Below are 22,342 nucleotides of genomic sequence, written 5' to 3'. Positions count from 1 at the left end.
ACACTTAACACTTCCTAGCTGTGTGACCCTGGGCAAGTCACTTAACCCCAGCCTCAGGGAAAAAAAAAAATAATAAGAAAAAGAAAAAAATGTTAAAGAGAGAGAGAGAGAGAGAGAGAGAGAGAGAGAGAGAGAGAGAGAGAGAGAGAGAGAGAGAGAAAAGGACCCACATGTACAAAAATGTTTATAGCAGCCCTTTTTTGTAGGAACAAGGAACTGAAAACTGAGTGGATGCTCATCAGTTGGAGAATGGCTAAATAAGTTATGGTATATGAAGGTAATGGAATATTATTGTTATATAAGAAGCTATCAAAAGGATGTTTTAGAAAGGCCTGGAGAGACTCCCATGAACTGATCCTAAAAGGAATAGAACCAAGAGAACATTGTACACAGCAACAAGATTATATGATGATCAACTGTAATGGACTTTGCTGTTTTCATCTGTGAGGTGGTTAGGCCAGTTCCCATAGACTTGTGATGGAGAGAGCCATCTACATCCAAGTCCCCAGTGGAGACTTGTAAGGGTCCTTTAAATAGGCGGGCAGAGCGCAACAGAAGTAATCTCTGTGGATATAGGACTGCCCTGTGGGTGGGATCCTGGCCATATTGAGATAGCTTTGTAATGGGTGATGGCTCTCTCACTGGTTGGCTGTGTGTGTGACCTCACAGGCCCTTTATAAGCCCACTGCAGACAGCAATCGCTCTCTTTAACCTGGCTCCCTAGCCTGGGGTAGCTGAGCCAAGCTGATGGGGCCGTGAGAGGTAAGAAGTTAACAAGTAAGGGCATCAAGTCAGGGCATTATGGGAGTAGGTATAATAAAGGCTTTTAAGATTACATGTGGCCATTCTTGAGTGCGCTATCGGTTATTAAACTATAGATTCAAGAAATCATGGCCAGAGACCTTTTGAAGGCCTCAAGAGGAGGCGAGCCGGGTAGAGTTGACACTGCAAAGGTCAGTGGTCAAAGGTACTCTGTTGGGCATAGGATAGACTAGTAATTGTAACTGCCAGGAAGGCATGTTACAAATGGCGCCTCAACGTGAGGCATCAGAAATTATCAGGTTTTGAAAATTAATATTTAATATTCAGAACTAAGATTCTGAAAGATCCGGTAGAATTGCCACTTAGGAGGGAAGGCAGGCAATATGGACCCAGATAACTCCGGGATCAGGCTCAAGGATACAGCTGAACATAATGCTTATATAAATAGTTTAAAGAGCCAGATGGAAGATCTTTTAACAAATATCACCACTGAAGAACAGCAGGAAGCTTGTAATCAAGCTCCCAGAAGGCTATCCCCACACCCATTAAATATAGCTCGAAAAGGGAGCAACCCTAGAGCTAATGTGTTTGTATGACAGTATAGAGTATAAAATGCGACAATTAGAGGTTGAGTTAAAAATAGATCGACAAACAATTAAAAAAGAGTTACTGGAATTGCAGGTTAAATTACAGATTGAGATAAGAGAAAGAAGAAAAAGCTAGGTTACTACAGTTAGAACAGGAAGAGTTCAAAACCAGTGGCTGAAGCGAAGGAGGGAAATAAACGAACCACATGGATTTCAGTTGGAAAAATTCTTAGCGTTTTGTTGGTTTACCTTGTGTATTACTGTCTTAAGGAATTTATTGATTACTCTTCCATTGAGAAGAAGTTTAGTTCTTTTTATGTGCAAAGCTCGGGTTGGATTTTAAATCAGCTTTTGGGGAATTTTCCAATTCCTCTTCCCTCAGCCCTACCTTCGTGGGCCTAGGGAGAAGGAGGAAAAGGAAGGGCAATAATATCATCAGCACTGCTCATTAATCCATTCAAAACTCCTGTGTCTTCCTTCATTTCAAAAGACAGGAGTAGGCTTTATGGCCCAAGGCAAAAAGGAATTGTGGTGTATTGACTATAATATTCAGGAAAAAATTTTTAAATACAGTTCAGTTAATTTCTAAGAAACCTTACAAGGATAAGACCTTGCAGTTAGAGAGAATGGAGTTTTATACTTGTAAAACTGCTAGGATAGTCTTTGGAGAGTTGGAACTCCCCGTTTCTCATGGATTTTCTACTTCCACAGGTGGGCTTGATTTCCCAACCCCATACGAGTATTTTTAGAATGGTTTGGAAAATTGCTGTTTTAGTCACTAGAATAGACAGTGTGTGATCTTTGACCCAGGAGGAGAAGTAACATCAGATGTACTGATTTTTCTTATGCAGCATGATAAATGTAGACATATGTACAAAATTACATGTTTAACATATATTGGATTACTTGCTATCTAGGAAAGAGAGATAGGGGGAAGAGAGGGAGAAAAACTTGCAACATAAGGTTTTGCAAGGATGAATGCTGAAAATTATCTTTATATATATTTTGAAAATAAAAAGCTATTTAAAAATTTTTAAAAGAATTACTGAAATACATGAATGCCATGACTTTAAAAATAGCCTAGACATATTTCAAAAAATCTTAAAAACAAAATTGCCCAGATATTTTACACCCAGAGAGCAAAGTGGAATTAAGGAAGAATACACTAAAAACCTAAAAGAAACGCCAAAATTAAAATTCCAAAGAATATCACAGCCAAAATCTAATTTCCAGATCAAAACAAAAATAATGTAAGCAGCCAAAATAAAAGAATTCAGGTAATAGTCAAAATCACACACGATTTAGCAGCCACACTCTCAAAGAGCAAAAAGTTTGGAATATTATATTCCAGAAGACAAAGAATATGAATTTAAAACCAAGAACAACAACATGCCCAGCAAAACTGAGTATACTACCACAGTGGAAAAAAATCCTTAATGAAATAGAGGAATAATAAGCATTCTTGAGGAAAAGACCAGAGCTTGGAGAAACCTGAAGCTTGAGCACAGAACAGATGTATAAAAAAGTAAACATAAACAAGGTACCAAACCTTTCCACTTCTCATGGCCTCTTCTCCTTCCTGAAGCACTCGACTATTTTCAAAGTCTTCCTTTATAGAGAGCAGATCTGGACTTTCCAACTCATTCCAATGTTCACCTACAGTTCTACTTGGATTCAATTTCATGGAATAAAATTTGCCCCAGCCTGAGTTTCCCCTTTTCCACTTTCCAACTTCCTTTTATATATTATTTCCCCCATTGTAAACTTCTTGAGGGAAAGGACTATTTTTCTTTTTCTTATTTGTATCCTAAGCACTTAGCACAATGCCTGGCACATAGAAGGCACTTTATTGAATTGAATAAAGAAAACAAAAGAAAAATTTCTTGCAATGAAATATAGGGAAATGATACATGTTTTTCCTCTCAATCCTATCATCAGGTTTCAAAGAAGAAATCCAATTAAACCAGGCCAGGGAAAAGTTCTATTATGTCTCAATCAAAAGAATAGAGAGGGAAAGGAGAATACACTGGAGAGGAGAGGGGAAGGAAGGAAAAGGGGAAAGTATGTCAGTTAAATAGGGTACATAATTAGATATCTCTATAAATAAAGAGCAAGGGATGAGTCTATGAATAGCTAGTATTTGAACATCATTCTCATTTAAACAGGGTTGAGAAGAGAGGAGGCAAAATTACAGGAAGAGATTAAAGGAGGGATGAGTTCTAAACAAAACAAAGAATATATAAAAATATTTACAACTTTTTTTGAATTGACAAAGGATGGGAGTCTGAAGGGGTACTCACAAATTCTGGAATGGATAAATAAGTGGTGATATATAAATAGAATTCTACTGGAATTCTGTGTGTGACTCTTAGCAAAATGAGCCAAAATTCTAGTGGATTAATGATAAAACAAGGTGGGCTCAAAATAAAGAATATGACAATTTTTTTTACCTAACCAATGGGGAAAATTGTTTTGACTATATATTAGTGAGGGACTTTTGTTTTTCTTCTCATATTTTCTTCTAGGGAGGGGGAAGAAGGGTACTCTGGCCATAATCCTTATTATCTCCTTCACAACTAAAACTATGACTTCTGTCCCTGAGACACTATTAGATGGGCTTTCAAATTACTTTCCTTAGAACCAGGCCTCTATTGTACTTTTTCTACATATTGTAAGTTTCACCTCTCTCCTCTTTCCAGCTGCCCTTCATTCGTTCTGTTCTCCCATGAGAGCATACTGTTCTTGTTTGTCTTTGCAATCCCACCACTTAGCACAGTATTTGGTACACTGTAAGTAGAAATCAATCCTTAACATTCTCAAGTTTAACTTTTGCAACTTCAAGCAATGATTTTATTAGTACAATTTATTAGAACAATTAGTAAACTCATTGTTCTTGACTATATTCTGGATAATTGAGTCATATTATTTAAACAGAGATAGAAATTAGCAAATAATTTTTGATATTGTGATTTTTAGGTGTCAACACTGTTTACAAAAGCAGGCTACAGATCTAACACAACGTATTAAGGAATATAATTACTAGTGCAATCCAGTACCAGAATGAGTTACCACTAGATCTCTTTAGAGATTAAATGCTTATTTAGCTATGTGATCACAAGGCTAACCTTTTCTGAATCTGTTTTCTCATTTAAATCTGTTTTCTCATTTATTAAAAAAAAAAAAATAACACTTCCATTGTATGCCTCACAAGGGCTTATATCTATCTATCTATCTATCTATATATATATATATATCTGTATATAGATATAGATATAGATATAGATATAGATATATATATATATATATATATATATATATATATATAGAGAGAGAGAGAGAGAGAGAGAGAGAGAGAGAGAGAATATACTTCATAAATTTTAATCATGATATGAGGATATCACTACTTTAGATGAAAATCTCCTTCAATTCTGCCTCAGTGAGGGACTCTGCCTGAGGGACAAACAGTTTCACCCTTGTTATCTGAGTGGGCTTGGCTCAGTCCTGAAACTCAAAGAATTAAATTCAAATTCTAGCTCAAGCTGAAACCCATGGAGGAGCCAACTTGGGACTCCACCCATGGCCCTCTTCAGCTAAATCTCTCATAAAAAAGAGCCAAAACTAAAACTCTCTCTTTACAGAGGTTCCAAATGTGACAGCTCTATGCTTGGCATGCTAAGGGCCTCTGTCCACTAGAATACTCTTTCCAATATCATCCTCTCTTTATCCTCACCTATTTCCCTAACCAGACTTTGCTTCTCTGTCAGGATTTCTAACCTTATTTCCAATCCCCATAATAAACCCTTTTATCAATCTAGGTTTTCAGGTCTGTAAATTCTTTTACAGAGAACCTCTGTGTCACCAGAAGGGAGTCCCCAAAAATCCCTACCTTTGTGCCAAATCTCAAGGGGTTACAGGGGAGACAAATCTCTCCATTTGGTCCCCTGAACCCCGAACCTGCCACTAGACCTTATCATTTAATTCCCTGACCACCAGAAACCTTAATTGCATTTTGGTTTACTAAATCTAAACCTCATCAAAAGGATCCATAACACACATAGAAAAAAAGCTTGAGTCAGCCACTATATATAGCTGCAAAGACGTAACAATTGAAAGCACCGATTTGTTTTGGCTCAGCCTGTGATTTCATTGCTTTTGGTGCAAAAACTCTTACCAAATCAGCCTGGCAGCATTAAAACTTACAGATTTAGGGAGCTGCCTAGTGACAGGAATCAGTGGTTTTGTTTGGAGTACAGCCTAAACAGACACAAAGGCAGCGCAACAGATCTGTGCTATTCACAATTGGTAATTATTAACTCAAAAAATAATATAAAACATGCTTTAAAAAAAATTAGGAAACTCAATGTAATAAAATTTTATTATGCTGTAAGAAATAAACTTATGTGACCTGTTACATAAAATGAGTAGAATCAGAAGGGCAATTTCTACTATGACTATTACACAAAGGAAAACAACTTTGAAAAACTTAAAAAGTAGGATTAATGCAATGATCGATTACGAATCCAGAAAACTGATGATGAATCATGTATTTCTTGGCATAGTTGACAAACCAGAAGTACTGAATAAAATATGCACATTCAGACACAGCCAATGTGTAGATAATTTTGTTTAACTATATGTGCTTGTCACAAATTATGGATCCTTGTTGGCAAAAGGAGGAAGAGACTGGAAATAATGACTGATGCCAAAAACAAAAACTTTTTAGCAGAACTGCATCATGTCAAAAGGTAGTGACAGACAGAGACAGAAAAAGAGAGAGAGAGGGAAGGAAGTAGAGGGACGAAGGGAGAGGCACTGAAGCTGAGTATTAGAAGACACTTGGATTTATAGTGACAAGTCCCAAGTTTGCATTCTACTTCTGCCACTTACTACCTAGGCTGCTAGGTGGCACAACAGATAAGAGAGTGTTTGGTCTAGTTAGGAAGACCAGATAGACTTAATTAGCTGTGTGACCATGGGTAAGTTATTTAAACTATGTCTGCTGCAGTTTTTTCAGTCTCTTAAATGAGGATATAAAACAGCATCTATTTCCCAAGGGCATTATAGACACAAAACAAAATATTTGTAAAGTTATTTGCAAACCTTAAAGCTGTCATTATTATTGTTACCTGGACCTTGGGAAAATCACTTAGCCTCTCAGGGCCTCAGTTTTTTATCATTAGGACTGAATGAAGGATCTAAATGTAAGACCACATCATGTAGAATAGTTAGCACCAGAAAAGTTAGTATGATCCCATAAAGGAAAATATACTGCCCAATCAGAATCAAAAATATTGAGCTAGAAGGCACCTTAAGACTTAATCCTAAACCATCCCAAAATTTACAGGTGAAAAACTGAGGTTTAGGAGTATATAAAAATAATCAATAAGTAATAGACCAGTATTTTGAACCTAAGTCCTGTCATTTAATCCCATAAAATCACCATTATAATCCACCAATATTGAGTAAATTAAAACTTCTTACTAATTTCTTCATCTGAAAATAATATTAACACTTAACTACCTAAGTTACATATTTCCATTTAAGATTATTTTAGAGGTTGAAGGAACTTGAGCTATCAGGCAACCTAACTCCCTCATTTTTACAGATAAGGAAATTAAGAATGTCTTCATCCAGAGGGGAATGTAGAACATGAAAGAAGAAAGGCTTATATTATCAATAAGTACAACCCTTATTCTACAACCCAAGTGTTCAATCTAATTTGATCAACTTGTAATAGAAGTACTCAAAGATTTGTGCTTCCTCCCTAGATTGAAGCTAGATCTAGTTCCTTCAATCTACCTCAGGATAAATGCCCATATATAATTTACCTATCAGATCTTTGGAGAAGGGAACAATTTATGACCAAAGAAAAACTAGAGAACATTATGAAAGGCAAAATGGACAGCTTCAATTACATTAAGTTAAAAAGGTTTCATACTAAAAAAAAAAAAAAAAACAGAAAAAAGATTAAAAAGGAAATACAAAGCTGGGAAAAAATCTTTACAGCCAGTATTTCTGACAAAGGTCTCATTTCTAATATATATAAAAAACTGTGTCAAATTTTTAATACTGTTGTGCCCACATTAGTACCCTGGAGATCTTAGAATCAGCTAGAGTCAGGATAAGCAAAAGTCTTTATTCTTGGTCTTTTGGGGTCACTTCTCTCTCCACCCCCCAAGAATGATCCTGCTTCTCCAACTCCACCCTTTGACCTTCCCACCCCTCCTCTTCTATGTCTACACCCACAGATCGAGCCAGCACAGAGTTGAGTAGGGTCATCCTCCAAGCATAAGTTAATAGAGAATTGTCCAGTGGGTATTTAACCTCAAGCGCTAGGTTATCTTGCATTAAGTGCATCTGCTCAGTTCTAGCCCTTTACATCTCTGGCTTTCTTGTTTTAGAATGTGATCACACCCTCCCTGAGAATACAAGTCATTTCCCAATCCCATTTCTGTCAAAGGATAAGAATAATTTTCAGATGATGAAATCAAAGCCTTTTATAGTCATATGAAAAAAGTGCTCTAAAATCAGAAATGCAAATTAAAATAACTCTAAGGTACCACCTCACACCTCTCAGAAAGGCTAATATGACCATTCTGGAATTATGTCAAAAGGGCTATAAAATGTGCATATCTTTTGACCTAGCAGTGTCATTACAGTAGAGGGTGTTAGCCCCTTGATATTCCTAGTTTGATCTCCAACTTCCTTTGGGACTTGGACCTTTGATACAAGATGTGGTCAAACTAGTTTGGGCTATCTGAGCTGGCTGGGGTTTTATAGCCCCCCCTTCTAATCTGCTCAAACAGACCAAATGGCATCAGGAAATTCCTTTTTGGGAAGAGACTTCTGTCTGTCCCCAAAAGATAACAAGAGAGTCCTTATCTTATTTACATCACTCTCAGGCTTAATGATTGTGCTCTTGTATAAAAGAGAACTCAAAAATCTACTCTTTGCAAAATGGGCCTTGTACCATGCAGCCATTTTGCCCACCGGCTCTCCGGTGTTTCCATTATAATCAATAAAGACTATGTTTCCATACAGCATTAAGTAGCAAATTCCTTTGCTGCCGAAACAGCCCTTAGTTACTTTGGGGAAGGAAGGAGAGAGAGAAAAGGAACCAACCCATTTCGTCATCATTTACTCCTCATCAATTACTGAGTCTGTATCCCAAGGAAATCATAAACGAGGGAAAAGGACCCACATGTGCAAAAATGTTTGTAGCAGCCTTTGTTGTGGTAGCAAAGAATTGGAAAAGAAGTGGATGCCAATCAACTGGAGAATGGCTAAAAAAGTTGTAGTACATGAAGGTAATGAAATGTTGTTCTATAAAAAATGAACAAGCTGATTATAGAAAGGCCTGGAAAGATTTACATAAACTGATACTAAGTGAAACAAGCAGAACCAGGAATACATTATACACAATAACAACAAGAATGTGAGATGATCAACTATGAAAGACTTGGTTCTGCTCAGTAGTTCAGTGATCCAAAGGAATTCTAATAGACTTTGGACAGAAAATGCCATCTGCATTCAGAAAAAAAACTAAGGAGACTGAATGCAAATCAACACGTTACGTTCACTTCTTTTTTGTTTTTTTATCTCTCCTATAGTTTTTCTTTTTTGCTCTGATTTTTCTCCCAACATGATTCATAAAGCAATGCGTATTAAAAATAAACTTAGAGTTTAAAAAAAAGGTAAAAGCCCTTAGCACCACATCTTCAGACATTCACAACACTTCAGTGGTAGGCAACCTAAGATAGGTTGCTAAATAGCACTGGCTATTAGAATTCAGCTATGCAAGGTATTTTATAAAATACAACTTGGGAGGCATCAGACATCTTGTAGTCTTCCTGTACAAATGGCCTTGACTGCTCATTTGGTTTGTATTATCAATAAATGTTGGGCTGGATTAAGTATCTTTGACATTCTAAATTAATAACTGTCATATAGTTAGGTAATATGGGTAGCAAAACTAAGAATACAGATCTACTACTGAATCCAATGTTCTTTTCTACTGTATCAAGTGTGCTCTATGGCAATAAAACAGAAATGTTTAGTGTATGGCAATAAAATAGAAATGCTTAAAAGTTTTTTCCTACTGCAGATTAGATTTAATTAGGATGGAACACTGCATAAAAAATGCATTTGAAAGTTGCTTTCAGAGCTACTGTAATTCTAGGACTCTGTGAGTCCAGGTTTTTTTAAACTAATTTTTACTCAAATGGACATTGAGCTCTTCAATTTGGCTATTTCTTCCAACTATGTAAATCCCAACTGATCTTTGTTTATCTATTACGTACAACTGCCAATCACATCCACCCTCCCAAAAATTTGGCAGAAGGTCCACCTAACATGCTCCCAGAGACTTTCTTCAATTTCCCCAATCAACAGGTTACCAATACAGTAGGCAAATGTCAACCTGTTATTCCTCACCCTCTTTAAGTGACTAGACCACTTAAATATCATTCCTATTGTTCAAAGTTCCTCATTTGTTCTATTTCTAAACCCATCCATACTTACTACAAACATTTCTATTGTCCTCTGTTACTCATTTCTAATTCCTCAGAGGCTATTGTGTTCCATGTCCCCTAAGTAATAGCAATAAAATACTGGTGTTAAAAAGATGAACTTTTTATTTCTGTGTTAAATCTGGGGTCATTAATTGAGCATGGCAATTTTCTGCAGGCAATCCAAACTATTCTGTTCTGATAGGGGGAAGGGCGGTTTAATCTCAATCCATATCACTGCTATAATCTATATAATCTATTATTTATAATTAGCTAAAATGCACTTTTTAAATTACAAATGTTAATGTGCACTTAAAAATTCAACAGAATAATGTTATTTTCAATGCAAAGATTTCAAGCATGCCGATTAAAAGACCAGAGCTAAACAGGAACTCTGAAACAGTTTTCCTGATAGCCTTTACTTGTTTCTATTTCATTCTACTGATGTAAAATTGAATCGTATGCCTAATCAATAGCTTAGCTGGTATTAAAAAAAAAAAAATCAAGTTTACATTCAACTGTTTCCAGATCAACCATTTCATATACATATACTGATTCAAGCTGTTTTTTAGATATCCTGAATCAGTTTCTAATTACAATTCTTTTAAGGTATTGTACTTTACTACTAACGTAAAGGTTTTTTTAATTCTGAACTTTAAAAATTTGTATTTCTATAGACAAAGAAAAACATGATTTTCAAAAACCATGAATTTTTGCTCCATCCCGCTTTCTTTTTTAAAGTCTGTAATACAAATCACTATTGATCAGAGAAATGCAAATTAAGACAACTCTGAGGTATCATTACACACCTGTCAGATTGGCTAAGATGACAGGAACAAATAATGATGAATGTTGGAGGGGCTGTGGGAAAACTGGGACACTGATGCATTGTTGGTGGAGTTGTGAAAGAATCCAACCATTCTGGAGAGCAATCTGGAATTATGCCCAAAAAGTTATCAAAATGTGCATACCCTTTGACCCAGCCATACTACTACTGGGCTTATACCCCAAGGAACTACTAGAGAAGGGAAAGGGTCCTGTATGTGCCAAAATGTTTGTGGCAGCCCTTTTCATAGTGGCTAGAAGCTGGAAGATGAATGGATGTCCATCAATTGGAGAATGGTTGGGTAAACTATGGTATATGAATGTTATGGAATATTATTGTTCTATAAGAAATGACCAACAGGAGAAATACAGAGAGGCTTGGAGAGACTTACATCAACTGATGCTGAGTGAAACGAGCAGAACCAGAAGATCATTATACACTTCAACAATGATACTGTACGAGGATGTATGCTGATGGAAGTGGATTTCTTCAACATAGAGAAGAGCTAATCCAATTCCAATTGATTAATGATGGACAGAACCAGCTACACCCAGAAAAGGAACACTGGGAAATGAGTGTAAACTGTTATTTTTACCTTCTGAATCCAATTCTTCCTGTGCAACAAAAAATTCGGTTCTACACACATATATTGTCTCTAAATTATACTGTAATATATTTAACATATATAAGACTGCTTGCCATCTGGGGGAGGGGGTTGGGGGAGGAAGGGAAAAAATCTGAATAGAAGTAAGTGCAAGGGATAATGTTGTAAAAAATTACCCATGCATATGTACTGTCAAAAATGTTATAATTATAAAATTAAAAAAAAAAAGTCTGTAATATAATGTGTTATACTATCAGAATTGTCATGTTTAGGCAGAGGTTCCTAACATGGCAGGCAGCCTTACACCTGGCATGCCAAGGATCTCTGTCCACTGGAATCCTATTTCCGATGCCCTTTTACCTCTACCTTCACTTTTCACTAACTAGACTTTAACTTTACTTCCAAACCCCAAAATAAACCTCCTTTAAAAATTGTCATATTTATTCCACACTTCCTTCTTTTCCCTAAACTTTAAAAAGATGTCTAAATGGCTCTTCTAAAAATTTTCTTCCTTTCCTTTGGTGTCACTATAACAAACCCAACTATTCTCCAAAACGCCCCTATCTCAATTAAAAAGAATGAAAAAAGTATTCACAAGGCCATGTCCAAAAAGCTCTTCCATCAGGGTACACAGTGACTCATCATAGTTCCTCAGGAGAGATTTAGATGCATTAAGACAAATGGAGTCCAAGAAAACGTTAATGACAGATTCAACAAGTGAGGTAAATACTCTTCGTGTGTTTAAAATTTTGCCAAGGTTAGGAATCAAACTAAGGAAATGAAACAGATGCCGTGAGTTGCCAGGGTAAACACACCTAAGTGAACAGATCGTTCACTGGCACAGCTGTGCCCGCAAGGAAAGCAAACCACCTTAGGAAATCACAGAAAATCTCCCCCAGCCCAGACCCGCCCACCCAGACTTTTCCTAGTTCTCAGAGAGCAGAGAAAATGCTTTTTACAGACTACTGCTTATCTCGGTCACAACACTTTGTAGCCCGGTTAGTACCGGAAGAGGGCGAAGGGAGGAGCGAGGGAATGTTAAGCCACAGATCTCTTTTATAGTCCTGACTCAGTTTCCCAGCTTCTCGGTCCCCCAAAACCTCCCCTCCCTCTTAATCAGAATACTTGATAAGGGTAAAAGAGCTTATGTTTTAAAATATCAGAACGCCTCTCCCATCCCTAGCTATCGGAAGGTCGGACACCGTCTCTTCTAGCTGCCCCTCCCACGTCCGGGGTTCCTCCCCCCACCCTGTAAGGACCCGACTGCCCGCCCCGTTCGCGCCCTCAGCACCCTAACTCCGCCCCCGCCTCAGTCTACCCCAGTATCTGAGCCACGTGAATGTAGGTCATTGAGAACTCTCACAGCTGGGTTCTCGGAGACCATAGTCTCATTCAGAGCTAGGACCAAAGCACGGGCCCATTTGGTCCCTGTAAATCTCTCCCATTAAATAAATTAGATACTCTCTAATCTCTCTCCCGCCGCAGTTTCTCCGGGACTACAGTAAGAGGGAGCTCAGGTACGTCTCCTCTGGGGTGGGCTCCTCTCTTCCTCGAGCCCCAGGAAGTAGCCCAAGCCTTCAATCAACTACCGCCCCCGGCCAATGTGCGGACCAGCTGACGACAAAAATTAGCTTCCGGCTCTTTTCTGCCATTCCACCGCTCACAGGGAGAGAAAACTACAGTCTCCTATTCCATAACCCTAATGCCCGCACGCGGCTCTGCCAACGGCTCTACAAGGGAAACCCCTCCTCCACTCCTTTTCCTTACTGTGAGCAGCGCGCGCCACTTCCACTTCCGCCACCACCTCCCAGCGTCCAGTTCGGTTCCCGGGCTCCTCCTCCTCCTCCTCCCCTCCGGCCTCTAACCGCAGGCACGCTCCGGCTTCCCAGAGCCAGCCAAAAATCCCGGAGCTGGAGACCAGGGAGGAGGGAGGGGCGCCGAGGGAAGAGGGGAGGAGTATCCCTCCTGGAGCCAGCTAGACCACGCCCCTCCATGGAAAGGTGGGCCAGCCTCTGATTGGCTGCACGGAAGTCGCCTGAGCTGGGCCAAGATTAGAGTCGGCCCGGAGGCGGGGAGCTGGCTGAGTCCTGCCTGCTTTGGTTAGAGTGCCGTGTTCGGAAGCAGCTCTCGCTTGATCCTCCCCGCCCGCTAAGCCAGCAGCATGTCTCAGGTACTAGGCATCCAGCCAGGCTGGGAATCCGGGGATCCGCGAGGGACGGTGGAAGGGAAGGAGGGACCGGGCAAAAGAGGCTCAATGCAAACGGGCGAAGTGCCGGCTGTCCGCTCCCCCCAAGGACTGCAGTGGGGGCATTGCCGCCACCCTTCTCCTCCCCCCCCCCCGGCCGTCCTCGCCTTCTCTTTCTGACGGTCAGCCCGAGTAGTTTTGTTCCCCTGAGGCAGTGGAAACGCTCTGGGGAGGGAGGGAAGAAAACCTTTAAAAACTGGAGAAGTCCAGCCCTCGCAGTTTATACTTGTGGGTCCTGAAAAGGGAATCCACGCGCTGTCACACAGCAAGTGACAGAACGAGGCTCCGGGCTCCGAAAGCCGAATTAAACGGCGCCCCGAGGGTCCCCGGGAGGGTTAGAGAGGAGAGCTGGGAAGTGGGAGGCGGGGAGGCGCCCGGAGAGCTGCAAAAACTCCATGTCCCGGAATGTCCGGGCAGTGATGCAAGAGGCCCGATGTGCTGGTGTGAGGGGCAAAAGGGCTCGGTTTTGCCTAAAAGAAAGGGAGTGGTGCTGCTGTGGAGGCGGCAGTCATGAAAAGTCGGGCGGGCAGCTGTCCTGGGACGGGGGACCCACACTGCGGGAGTCGGACATCGGAGGCTCGGAGTCCGCTCTTCCCCGGGCCGGGCCCTCTGGGGCAGTAGGACAAAGTTCAGCTGCGCTCTTTGCCCGACCGGCCTTAGTCGAGGGAGGGCCGATTCCCCCTCTCAGCCCTTGTGTCTAGAGTCTTCCTCTTGAAACTTCTGGGCTCCCCTCCCGTAAATGAGCACTTTCTGTGTTGAAATGTGAAGCGTTCCCCTGTTCTGGATCAAGAGCTAGAAAGGACTTCTACAGCTCCGTCCTTTTACAGATAGGGTAATTTTGTCCAAAGATTTATCCTAGATCGTCTGCAGCAAAACTGAGGTCAAAATTCAGGTTCTCTTACTTTGAATCCAGCGCTCTTTCTACTACACACACTTCCCCCCTCAAGATTTGTAAAACATTTTACAAAGAGCTCATTTTGAACACGAGACTTTTCTTGGAAACAGAGGCGCTTGTTTTCACTTTGTATTTGAACTTTCTGGATTCTAAGTTCACCTGGTGCTCGGGGCTTTGCACTTTTTCACAGACTTCATTCTCTCCATCCTTTCTGCCAATCAGGCTGAATTTGAACGAGCTGCAGAAGAAGTCAAAAACTTGAAGTCCAAACCGAATGATGAGGAGATGTTGTTCATCTATAGTCACTACAAACAAGCCACGGTGGGAGATATAAACACAGGTACTGGTGGGCATCATTGGGCAGTTTTGCATTAAGAAAAGTTGGTTATTAACCAATATGGTAATTTTGAATTAATAATGGAAAAACTTACTGTCCAGATGATCTTGTTCTTTTCAAAAGTAATTGCTAGCCCTTAAGACTGTACTATCCTGTAAAAAGCTAAATCAATGTCTCCATGGCAAAAGTAGTATAGAAATGATAGGGGTGGGAAAGGATCCCGCTTCATTTGCCATTGATCTCATCTGTACATCTCATACTTAATTCCTAAGAAACTAGACGTTCCAGGAAAGCAAACTACCTTGCCCAAGATCGCACAACTAGATACTGAAGGCACGAAGCCAAAAGGACTAGCCCTTGTAGTTCCAGAATTGGGACAATCAAACAGTAAACATTTATTTAAAACTTAGAATATGTCAGGCACTGTGCTAAGCTGATAAAAAAACAAGGCAAAAGGTGGTCCTTGCCTTCAAGGGGCTTACAGTCTGACACAGGATATAATATGTAAATAAATATATACAAAACAAGCCATGCACTACATAAAAAGAAATGATTGAGGATTTAAGAGAGAGATAAAATTATGGAGGTTGGGGAAGGCTTTTAGATGCAAAGCTCTAGTGGGAGCGGTTGATCACTGATAAAATCTACTCTTGTGTGTGGGATGGGTCAGGTGCTAGATTAATCAGATACTAACCAGATACAAAGAGAAAACATTTACTTAATCCCTGCAGGAGAGGCCCAGACATACACACTTGGGAGCCATCCTGTCTTCCCTGGCTCTGCCATATGCTCCTGGAACCTGCTTCCCCCATGTCTAGGGTTTAAAAGGCATTGGTCAATCAATCCCATTCACTTGGGAACCAACAAGAGCTCTTTTTTTTTAATCTTGGCTATAGAATTAGAGATTTAGATCTGGAAGGGATTTGGAAGATTCTGTAATTTTATGAGGAAACTGAGCAAACCGGAGAAGCAGGATTTGGACCCACATTTGACTCAATCCAATATTTTCTACATTACTGTCCCCTGAGAGTTAAGCTGTAGCAAGAGAAACAGAAAGGCCAAATTATCCACTTTGTGAGACTTAAATTTAAACTCCTCGGAGAATTGAATGTTTTAAAATTCCAGAGTAGGGGAAAAAGGGAGTGCTACAGAACAACTTTTTCTGATACATCTCACTACTTTTATCATCTTCTTTTAACCTTCAGCAATGCCCTGATTTGTCCTTTTCATGTTTTTTAGCAGATATGTGACCAAAAAAGATTATAAGGAAGAATTAGGCATCAAAAATCCTATTCCTGGCAATGTTTACAAAATATCAGAATGGTCTTTAAACTGTTATATTTTGGCTGGTGAAGTCTTGGAATTTGTTTGACTTTATAGCATGAAATAGCCAAGTTTGGTTTTTTGTTTTGTTTTGTTTTATAAGACCTTTGCCTTGAGCAATCTTGATTTACTCCTAAATCCTTCCCAGCCCTTCCTTTATTAGTAGGTGCTATTTCAACAAAGTTGCCATTCTATAGCAAGGAAACTTAGTAATAAATACAGTTTGGGTAGTCTAGACAATTTAGGAGAGGACATTGAGCAGCAGCACTTGAGTCTGGGTAATTTCCTCTTATTAGAGAAACTACTAGTAAATTTTATTTGAATATCTACTATATTTTTTACCATTGTGCAAGGTACAAGGGAGAAAACACAAGAAGGAAAAAATGTAGTCATTACTTTTAAAAACCTTACAGTCCAGTTGGAGACATAGACAAAAAATAAAAACAGAAGACCTGGCTTCATATTCTGCACAGCTACTTCCTAACTGTAACCTCAATCACATAATTTTTCAAAATCTCAGTTTCTTCATTCTTTAAAATGTAAATATTTGCACAACTAAGGATAAAATAAGATAATGTACAAATAAAAGATCCCTCCTAACCTTAAATAACATGATAAAATAGAATTTTTTTTTAATAATAGCTTTTTATTTTCAAAATGTATGCAAAGATAGTTTTCAACATTCACCCTTGCAAAACTTTGTGTTCCAAATTTTTTCTCCCTTCCCTAGGGAGAAAGCAAGTAATTCAATATATGTAAAATATGTGCAATTCTTCTATACATATTTCTACAATTAGCATCTTGCACAAGAAAAAAGATGAGAAAGAAAACAAAAAGCAAACAAACAATAGCAAAAAAGATGACAGTACTGAATTGATTATCACATATTCTTGTTGCTGTGCATAGTGTTCTCTTAGTTCTACTCACTTCACTTAGCATTAGTTCCTGCAAGTCTCTCCAGGCCTTTCTGAAATAATCCTGCTGATCGTTTCTTATAGAACAATAATATTCTATAACATTTATATACCATAATTTATTCAACCATCCTTCAACTGATGGGCATCCGCTCAGTTTCCACACTGGATGTTTTAAAAGCCCTAGTGTGGGTACTAGTCTCTGTACAAGTCTGTTTTCTTTAGCTATGGTTGAAGAGTATGACTCTGTGTCAGCCTGAAATTGCCCAGTCTTTATTCCTTCCAAAATATGAGCTATGCTTTGAGGTACAGCATTTGGTTGTCCCACTTCTCCTGGCATTTATACTGTCCATTGATCAAGAATTCCTTTGATCAACAGGGAAATGAAAACTTAAGAAAATACTTGAATTTCTGTAGTGTCCAGACTAGCTCTCTGGAGGATCTTGGGACCAGCCTTGATCTTAGTGGAGGAATGCAGGAGGCAGGAGAGCCACCAGGAGAAGGGTCAAAGATGGAATGTCATTTCCAGTCTTCTCAGCCCTTAAAATACCTCAGTGTGATTACATCATTACAACACACTGAGTTATGTGTGAACTAGAGAACTATTATCTCATCAATTACATTGAATAAATACCCTGTTGTAAGTATCCTTGTTTCAAGTATACTTTTCCAGAGTTCTGGCCCACTACAAATTTCTTGTGTACAATCTACTAGCATAAAGTCCGGATTCACTTCAAAAAAACCTTGGAATTTATATTTGGAAACGGTTTTCCCCCCTTTTTTCCGATTTGTAAATGAGTAGTTGAAATACACTTGAGAGCCTTAAGATTGGAGTAGACTCAAAGTATGAGTTTCCTTTTTATCAAGAAAGTTGCAGAAAGCCTTAGCTCAATTCAGTAAGCACTTATTAATTATGTAGTGTGCACCTTTTGGATCAAAATCCTTCCTCAGGTATTTAACTTGCTTTTCCCCCCTTATTTTAAGAACGCCCGGGTATGATGGACTTCAAAGGCAAAGCTAAGTGGGATGCCTGGAACTCTTTGAAAGGTAATCATTTATATTTAAATCTTGCTTAATTCAGTCCTTTTCTAAAAGGGAAATTTCATTAGGTGATATAGATCAATGCTTAAAAAGAGCATAAGCAAAGAAAGTGAATTATGAGATAAGACTTGACCCATAGCTGTTCAAAGAATAAACAAATCACTAACTTCCTGTAATAACTTTCCCTGGTGTGATAAAAGGAGAAGGAAGCTGGGACACTAGAATATGTTGATAATAGCAGAGCTAGTGCTGTCCACTTGTCTTTCCATATTTCTTTCCCAGGAAGTAGCATTCAAAGTAAGGAGGTGAGCTTCCAATTGGACCCAAGGTGGATATATTCTCATTATTCTCTTAGAACCACCCTACTACCACTACTGTCACTATCTGTGACAAGACTTACATAACAGCACAGACAAGGAAGTGTCCTGACTTCTGCTTAATTATATGACAATTAGAAAGCTGGCAGAGTGCTAATTTGGCATTGAAGTTCCTGTTGGCTCCTTCCAGATTGCTGTCTCTATCTTCATACGATTGAGAAAGAAGCCCTTGAGCTCAAGAAAAATATCCCTAGAATTTTCAAGAAAGTGAAAAATAAATAATAACCTTCTCCATTATTTCCTGCTTCTCTTCCACTACCAGTGTGCTCCCCTACTCCACCCAGACTTTCTGGAGAAAGTATCTTCCATTTACAAGTGTGATCCTTGACCACATAGTTTTCTAACTGCTGGAGTGGAAATACAAAAGATCTGCCTAATCTGGGCCTAAGAACTGGTTGCTTTTGCCTGAGAGGTTGGACTAGAGCCAGCTTCCATGGAGGAGTAAACTATTAGCTTTCACTGTCTACTCCCAAATTGTGAGAGTCTGAGAGCTCAGCCCACTAGACTAAACTATGGGAACTTTGGGGGTGGGGGTGGGAATTAGTCACTTACTTCTTTTGGATTTTATTACCTGAATGAAGCTCCCTTATCTTCCGGCTATTTAGAAGGCATGCTTAATCAGTTTGCTTTTGTTTTTTCAGTATCTGACAAATTATCTATTGGTAATTTGCAGGAAAATCCAAAGAAGATGCCATGAAAGCTTACATTGCAAAAGTGGAAGAACTGAAAAAAAAATACGGAATATAAAAGAAACTGGATTCAAACAATCAGCAATCAGCCATGCACTTGGAAGTTAAATTAAAATAATGCTTTGATTTCCTAATTCTGTGGTCAAAATCAAACCCATGTAAATAATGTGCAGCAGTGAGAGTTGGCATGGCTACTCTAGGCCCATCAGGTTACACAGCTGTCTAGCTGTTGAATTGAAAAGTGAAACAGTTACTAATCTTGGCTCAGTAGCTTTAACTGGTAAATCAATAAAGTGCATTTGTTACTTTAAACCCTGTGAGTCACTCATAAATTAAGGAAATTTCACTGTGTCTATCCTTCATACTTCAATTTATGCCTTTATTAGGAACTAAAGAAGAAATCAAGCTCTTGTTCAGAAAACATTTGAGCACTTATACATGCCAGAGTCTCTGACAGTGTTTGCCTTTAAAGTTTTATTACTATTTAATGGGAATAAAAGGTAATGTGAAATATCTTATAGAACCAGGTCTTACATAGAGCCTTAAGGGTTGAAGAGGTCTTTGCAAATAGATCATGATCTCAAAACAACCGTTCCCAAGGTGATGTTATTTCCCAGTTGGAGAAATTGAGGCAGACAGCAGTTATATGGCTTGCTTAGAGTTGTATCGATGCTAAGTGTCAGAGGCTGGGTTTTAACATAGGCAGGTCTTACTGACTCCAAGTCCAACACTTTATCTACTGGGGTATTAACAAATTAGTAGAAGAGATAATGTTCAGGGAATTGAATAAAATGTTGTGTTATGTACCAGGTGCTGGGCTAAGCACCAAGGCAGCAAAAAAAAAAAAATAAAAGAAAAATATGACTTTGTCCTTAAGGAGTTTATGTTTTAGTAGAGAACACTGTATACATAAGTATAGACATACCAAATGAGTACAAAGTTCTTGAGGCAAATAGTAACACTAGTGGCAAGAAGTAATTGATACATGCAGAAATTAGCATCTGAGCAACTCTTAAAAGAAGCCAGATTTTATAAAAGTGTTGAAGTGAGGAGAGAGTACACTCCAGGCATGCTAATAATGCAAAGGCTTGGAATGAAATGTTCTTTGTGAAGAAAAGTAAGCCAATTTAGGTTTATTTGAGAGTACTCCAGGAAGAATTATGTGTTAGAAAACTGGGAAAGTGAGAAGGGAATGTAAAACTAAAGGAAGAAATGCCAAATGGAGTTAGTGTGTGGTCTTAAGGACCATAAGTACCACTGGAGTTTAATGAGCAAAAGGATGACAATCTGCTGTAGTAAAAGTCAAAAGGTGGAAGGAAGAACCTTGAGATGCTTTTGCAAAAAAAAAAAACAAAAACAAAAAAACGGGTGGTTATTATGAGAGGAGGGCAGGTTTGTTAGGTGATTGCACATGTGGAGAGACTTGAGAAGCAGCAAGGAGTAACTTCAGAAAAACCCAGAGAAGAAAATATCAAAAAGGAAGTTTGAAATGCTGCAGAAGGGTTACAGTCACCAAAGAAGTCATTAGATTTTTGTTAAAAACAACCAAGTTTAAAAATCGCAGACTAGATTTTGGAGAAAGGAAGGAATATAAAACTAATTCAGATGGTGGGATCTAGGAAAGGTTATTTTAAGGATAGGAGAGACTTGGTCATTTGTAGGCAGTAGGGAGAGTTGTCAAAGTTTATGGAAAGGGGAGACAAGTGTTTGGGGAAGGGAGTCTCTTAGACTAGATAAGAGGAATAAAAGAACCTTGTTGAAAAGAATTCCTTTTTCATCAGAAATAAGTAAAAAGGTGTGGGATTACTTAGTAAAAAGATTGAGATTAAAAGGAAAAGATGCCTGGTGGAGAGAAGAGGGAGTTCTTGGTAAATTGATTTTTTTTTTTCCATAGCATGAGGCCAGACCAGTTTGAGAAAGGGAATGCTATTGAAGTATTGAATTGAGAAACATTTCAAAACAGGCTCTAGGAATTTGGGATTGAGAAAAATCAAGGATTGATTGCCTTACAGTAAAGATCAATCCTAGTTTAGATAGAAATTTGCAATGTACCACATTAAGCAGGGTTTCCAGACTTTGCCTTTGTTCACCAGTACAGAAATAGAAAGAGGTAGATGGTGGGAGTGATCCAGAGTAAAGGTTTGGTAAGTCTCTTAAGACCTGGAAGCAAGGAAATGGAGAGCAGAGAATAAAGTGGCATTGGACTAATTTACCAAGGAGTCCAAATCAGGAAAAAAAAAAAATGCAGCCAGAGCAAGATTGATGTGTAAGAGCCCTTTAAATGGGCAGCGCCACAGCGCATCGGGAGATTGAGGCCTGGAAATATTTTCTGTGGATATTAGGACTGCCTTGTAGGTGGGATCCTTTCCATTTTGAGATAGCTTCGTAATGGGTGACTCTCGCTGATTGGCTGTGTGTGTGACCTCACAGGCCCTATGTAAGCCCACTGCAGGCAGCAGTTGCTCTCTTTAACCTGGCGCTCTTCACCCTGGCTCCCTAGCCTGGGTGGCCAAGCCAAGATGGGTAGCCAAAAGAGGTAAGGATTTTGGTAGTGAACACGTGGGTCTTCTGACCAGGTGTTCACTCGGGAACCAACAAGTCAGGGCATTATGTGAGTATGTATAATAAAGGCTTTTAAGATTACAAGTGGCTGTTCTTGAGCACGCTACCGGTTATTAAGCTATAGATTCAAGAGATTGTGGCCAGAGACCTTTGAAGGCCTCAGAGGAGGCGAGCCGGGTAGAGTTCACACTGCTAAGCACAGTGGTCAAACGTACTCTGGTAGGTCTAGGACAGACTAGTAATTGTAACTGCCAGGAGAGCACGTTACACTGATGCCCTGGCAGAATGAAAATGGGTAGAGAGAAGAGGTCATGGCTGAGTATAAAAGTTTAAGAGGAAGAAATAATGATAGTAATTTTTATTATGGACATAGAGTTCCTATGGGATGATAGGAAGATAAGGCTTATGACCATCCTCATGTGTAACAAGATGGAATGGGGGGAGAAGATTGTGAAAATAGAATAGATTGAATTGAACTGTTTGGGACAACATCAATATGAATGTTTAAATCTTTTTAGGAGGAGAGTAGAAGTTGGGGGTAATAGTGCTGGATACATTGAAAAGGGAGAAAATATGTTCTGGAACTTAGTAGATAACAGCTAACCAGGATCTAAATTGTCCCATTTATATATATAGTCTATATTGTTAAGGACCATGCCTAGGAGAAGGGACA

General features: G+C 39.1%; 2 protein-coding genes across 10 annotated transcripts in view; one reads left to right on the top strand and one right to left on the bottom strand.

The window, feature by feature from the left end:
* Positions 1-13,285, bottom strand: part of C3H2orf76 (chromosome 3 C2orf76 homolog) — an 83,342-nt gene extending 70,057 nt beyond the window's left edge. For all 9 annotated transcript variants that reach the window (XM_074301828.1, XM_074301833.1, XM_074301830.1 and 6 more), the window contains exon 1: positions 13,054-13,285. In XM_074301828.1, the coding sequence (XP_074157929.1) occupies positions 13,054-13,280 (227 nt within the window). In that variant the 5' untranslated portion in view covers positions 13,281-13,285. The remainder of the gene's footprint in view (positions 1-13,053) is intronic.
* Positions 13,267-19,419, top strand: DBI (diazepam binding inhibitor, acyl-CoA binding protein). The gene is made up of 4 exons (XM_074301837.1): positions 13,267-13,456; positions 14,649-14,766; positions 17,985-18,047; positions 19,092-19,419. Exons 1-4 carry the CDS (start codon positions 13,448-13,450, stop codon positions 19,163-19,165), a joined length of 264 nt encoding a protein of 87 aa, XP_074157938.1. The 5' UTR covers positions 13,267-13,447; the 3' UTR covers positions 19,166-19,419.
* The last annotated feature ends 2,923 nt before the right edge of the window (positions 19,420-22,342 follow it).

Source organism: Sminthopsis crassicaudata, chromosome 3 (genome assembly GCF_048593235.1).
Source record: "Sminthopsis crassicaudata isolate SCR6 chromosome 3, ASM4859323v1, whole genome shotgun sequence".
In the NCBI taxonomy this organism is placed as follows: domain Eukaryota; kingdom Metazoa; phylum Chordata; class Mammalia; order Dasyuromorphia; family Dasyuridae; genus Sminthopsis; species Sminthopsis crassicaudata.
This window is presented reverse-complemented; position numbering and strand designations above follow the sequence as displayed.

Excerpts from the sequence above, each read along its gene's own strand:
- DBI (XM_074301837.1), top strand. Across the intron at positions 14,767-17,984 it reads GGTGGGAGATATAAACACAG|AACGCCCGGGTATGATGGAC; the intron begins GTACTGGTGGGC and ends CCTTATTTTAAG. Across the intron at positions 18,048-19,091 it reads TGCCTGGAACTCTTTGAAAG|GAAAATCCAAAGAAGATGCC; the intron begins GTAATCATTTAT and ends GGTAATTTGCAG.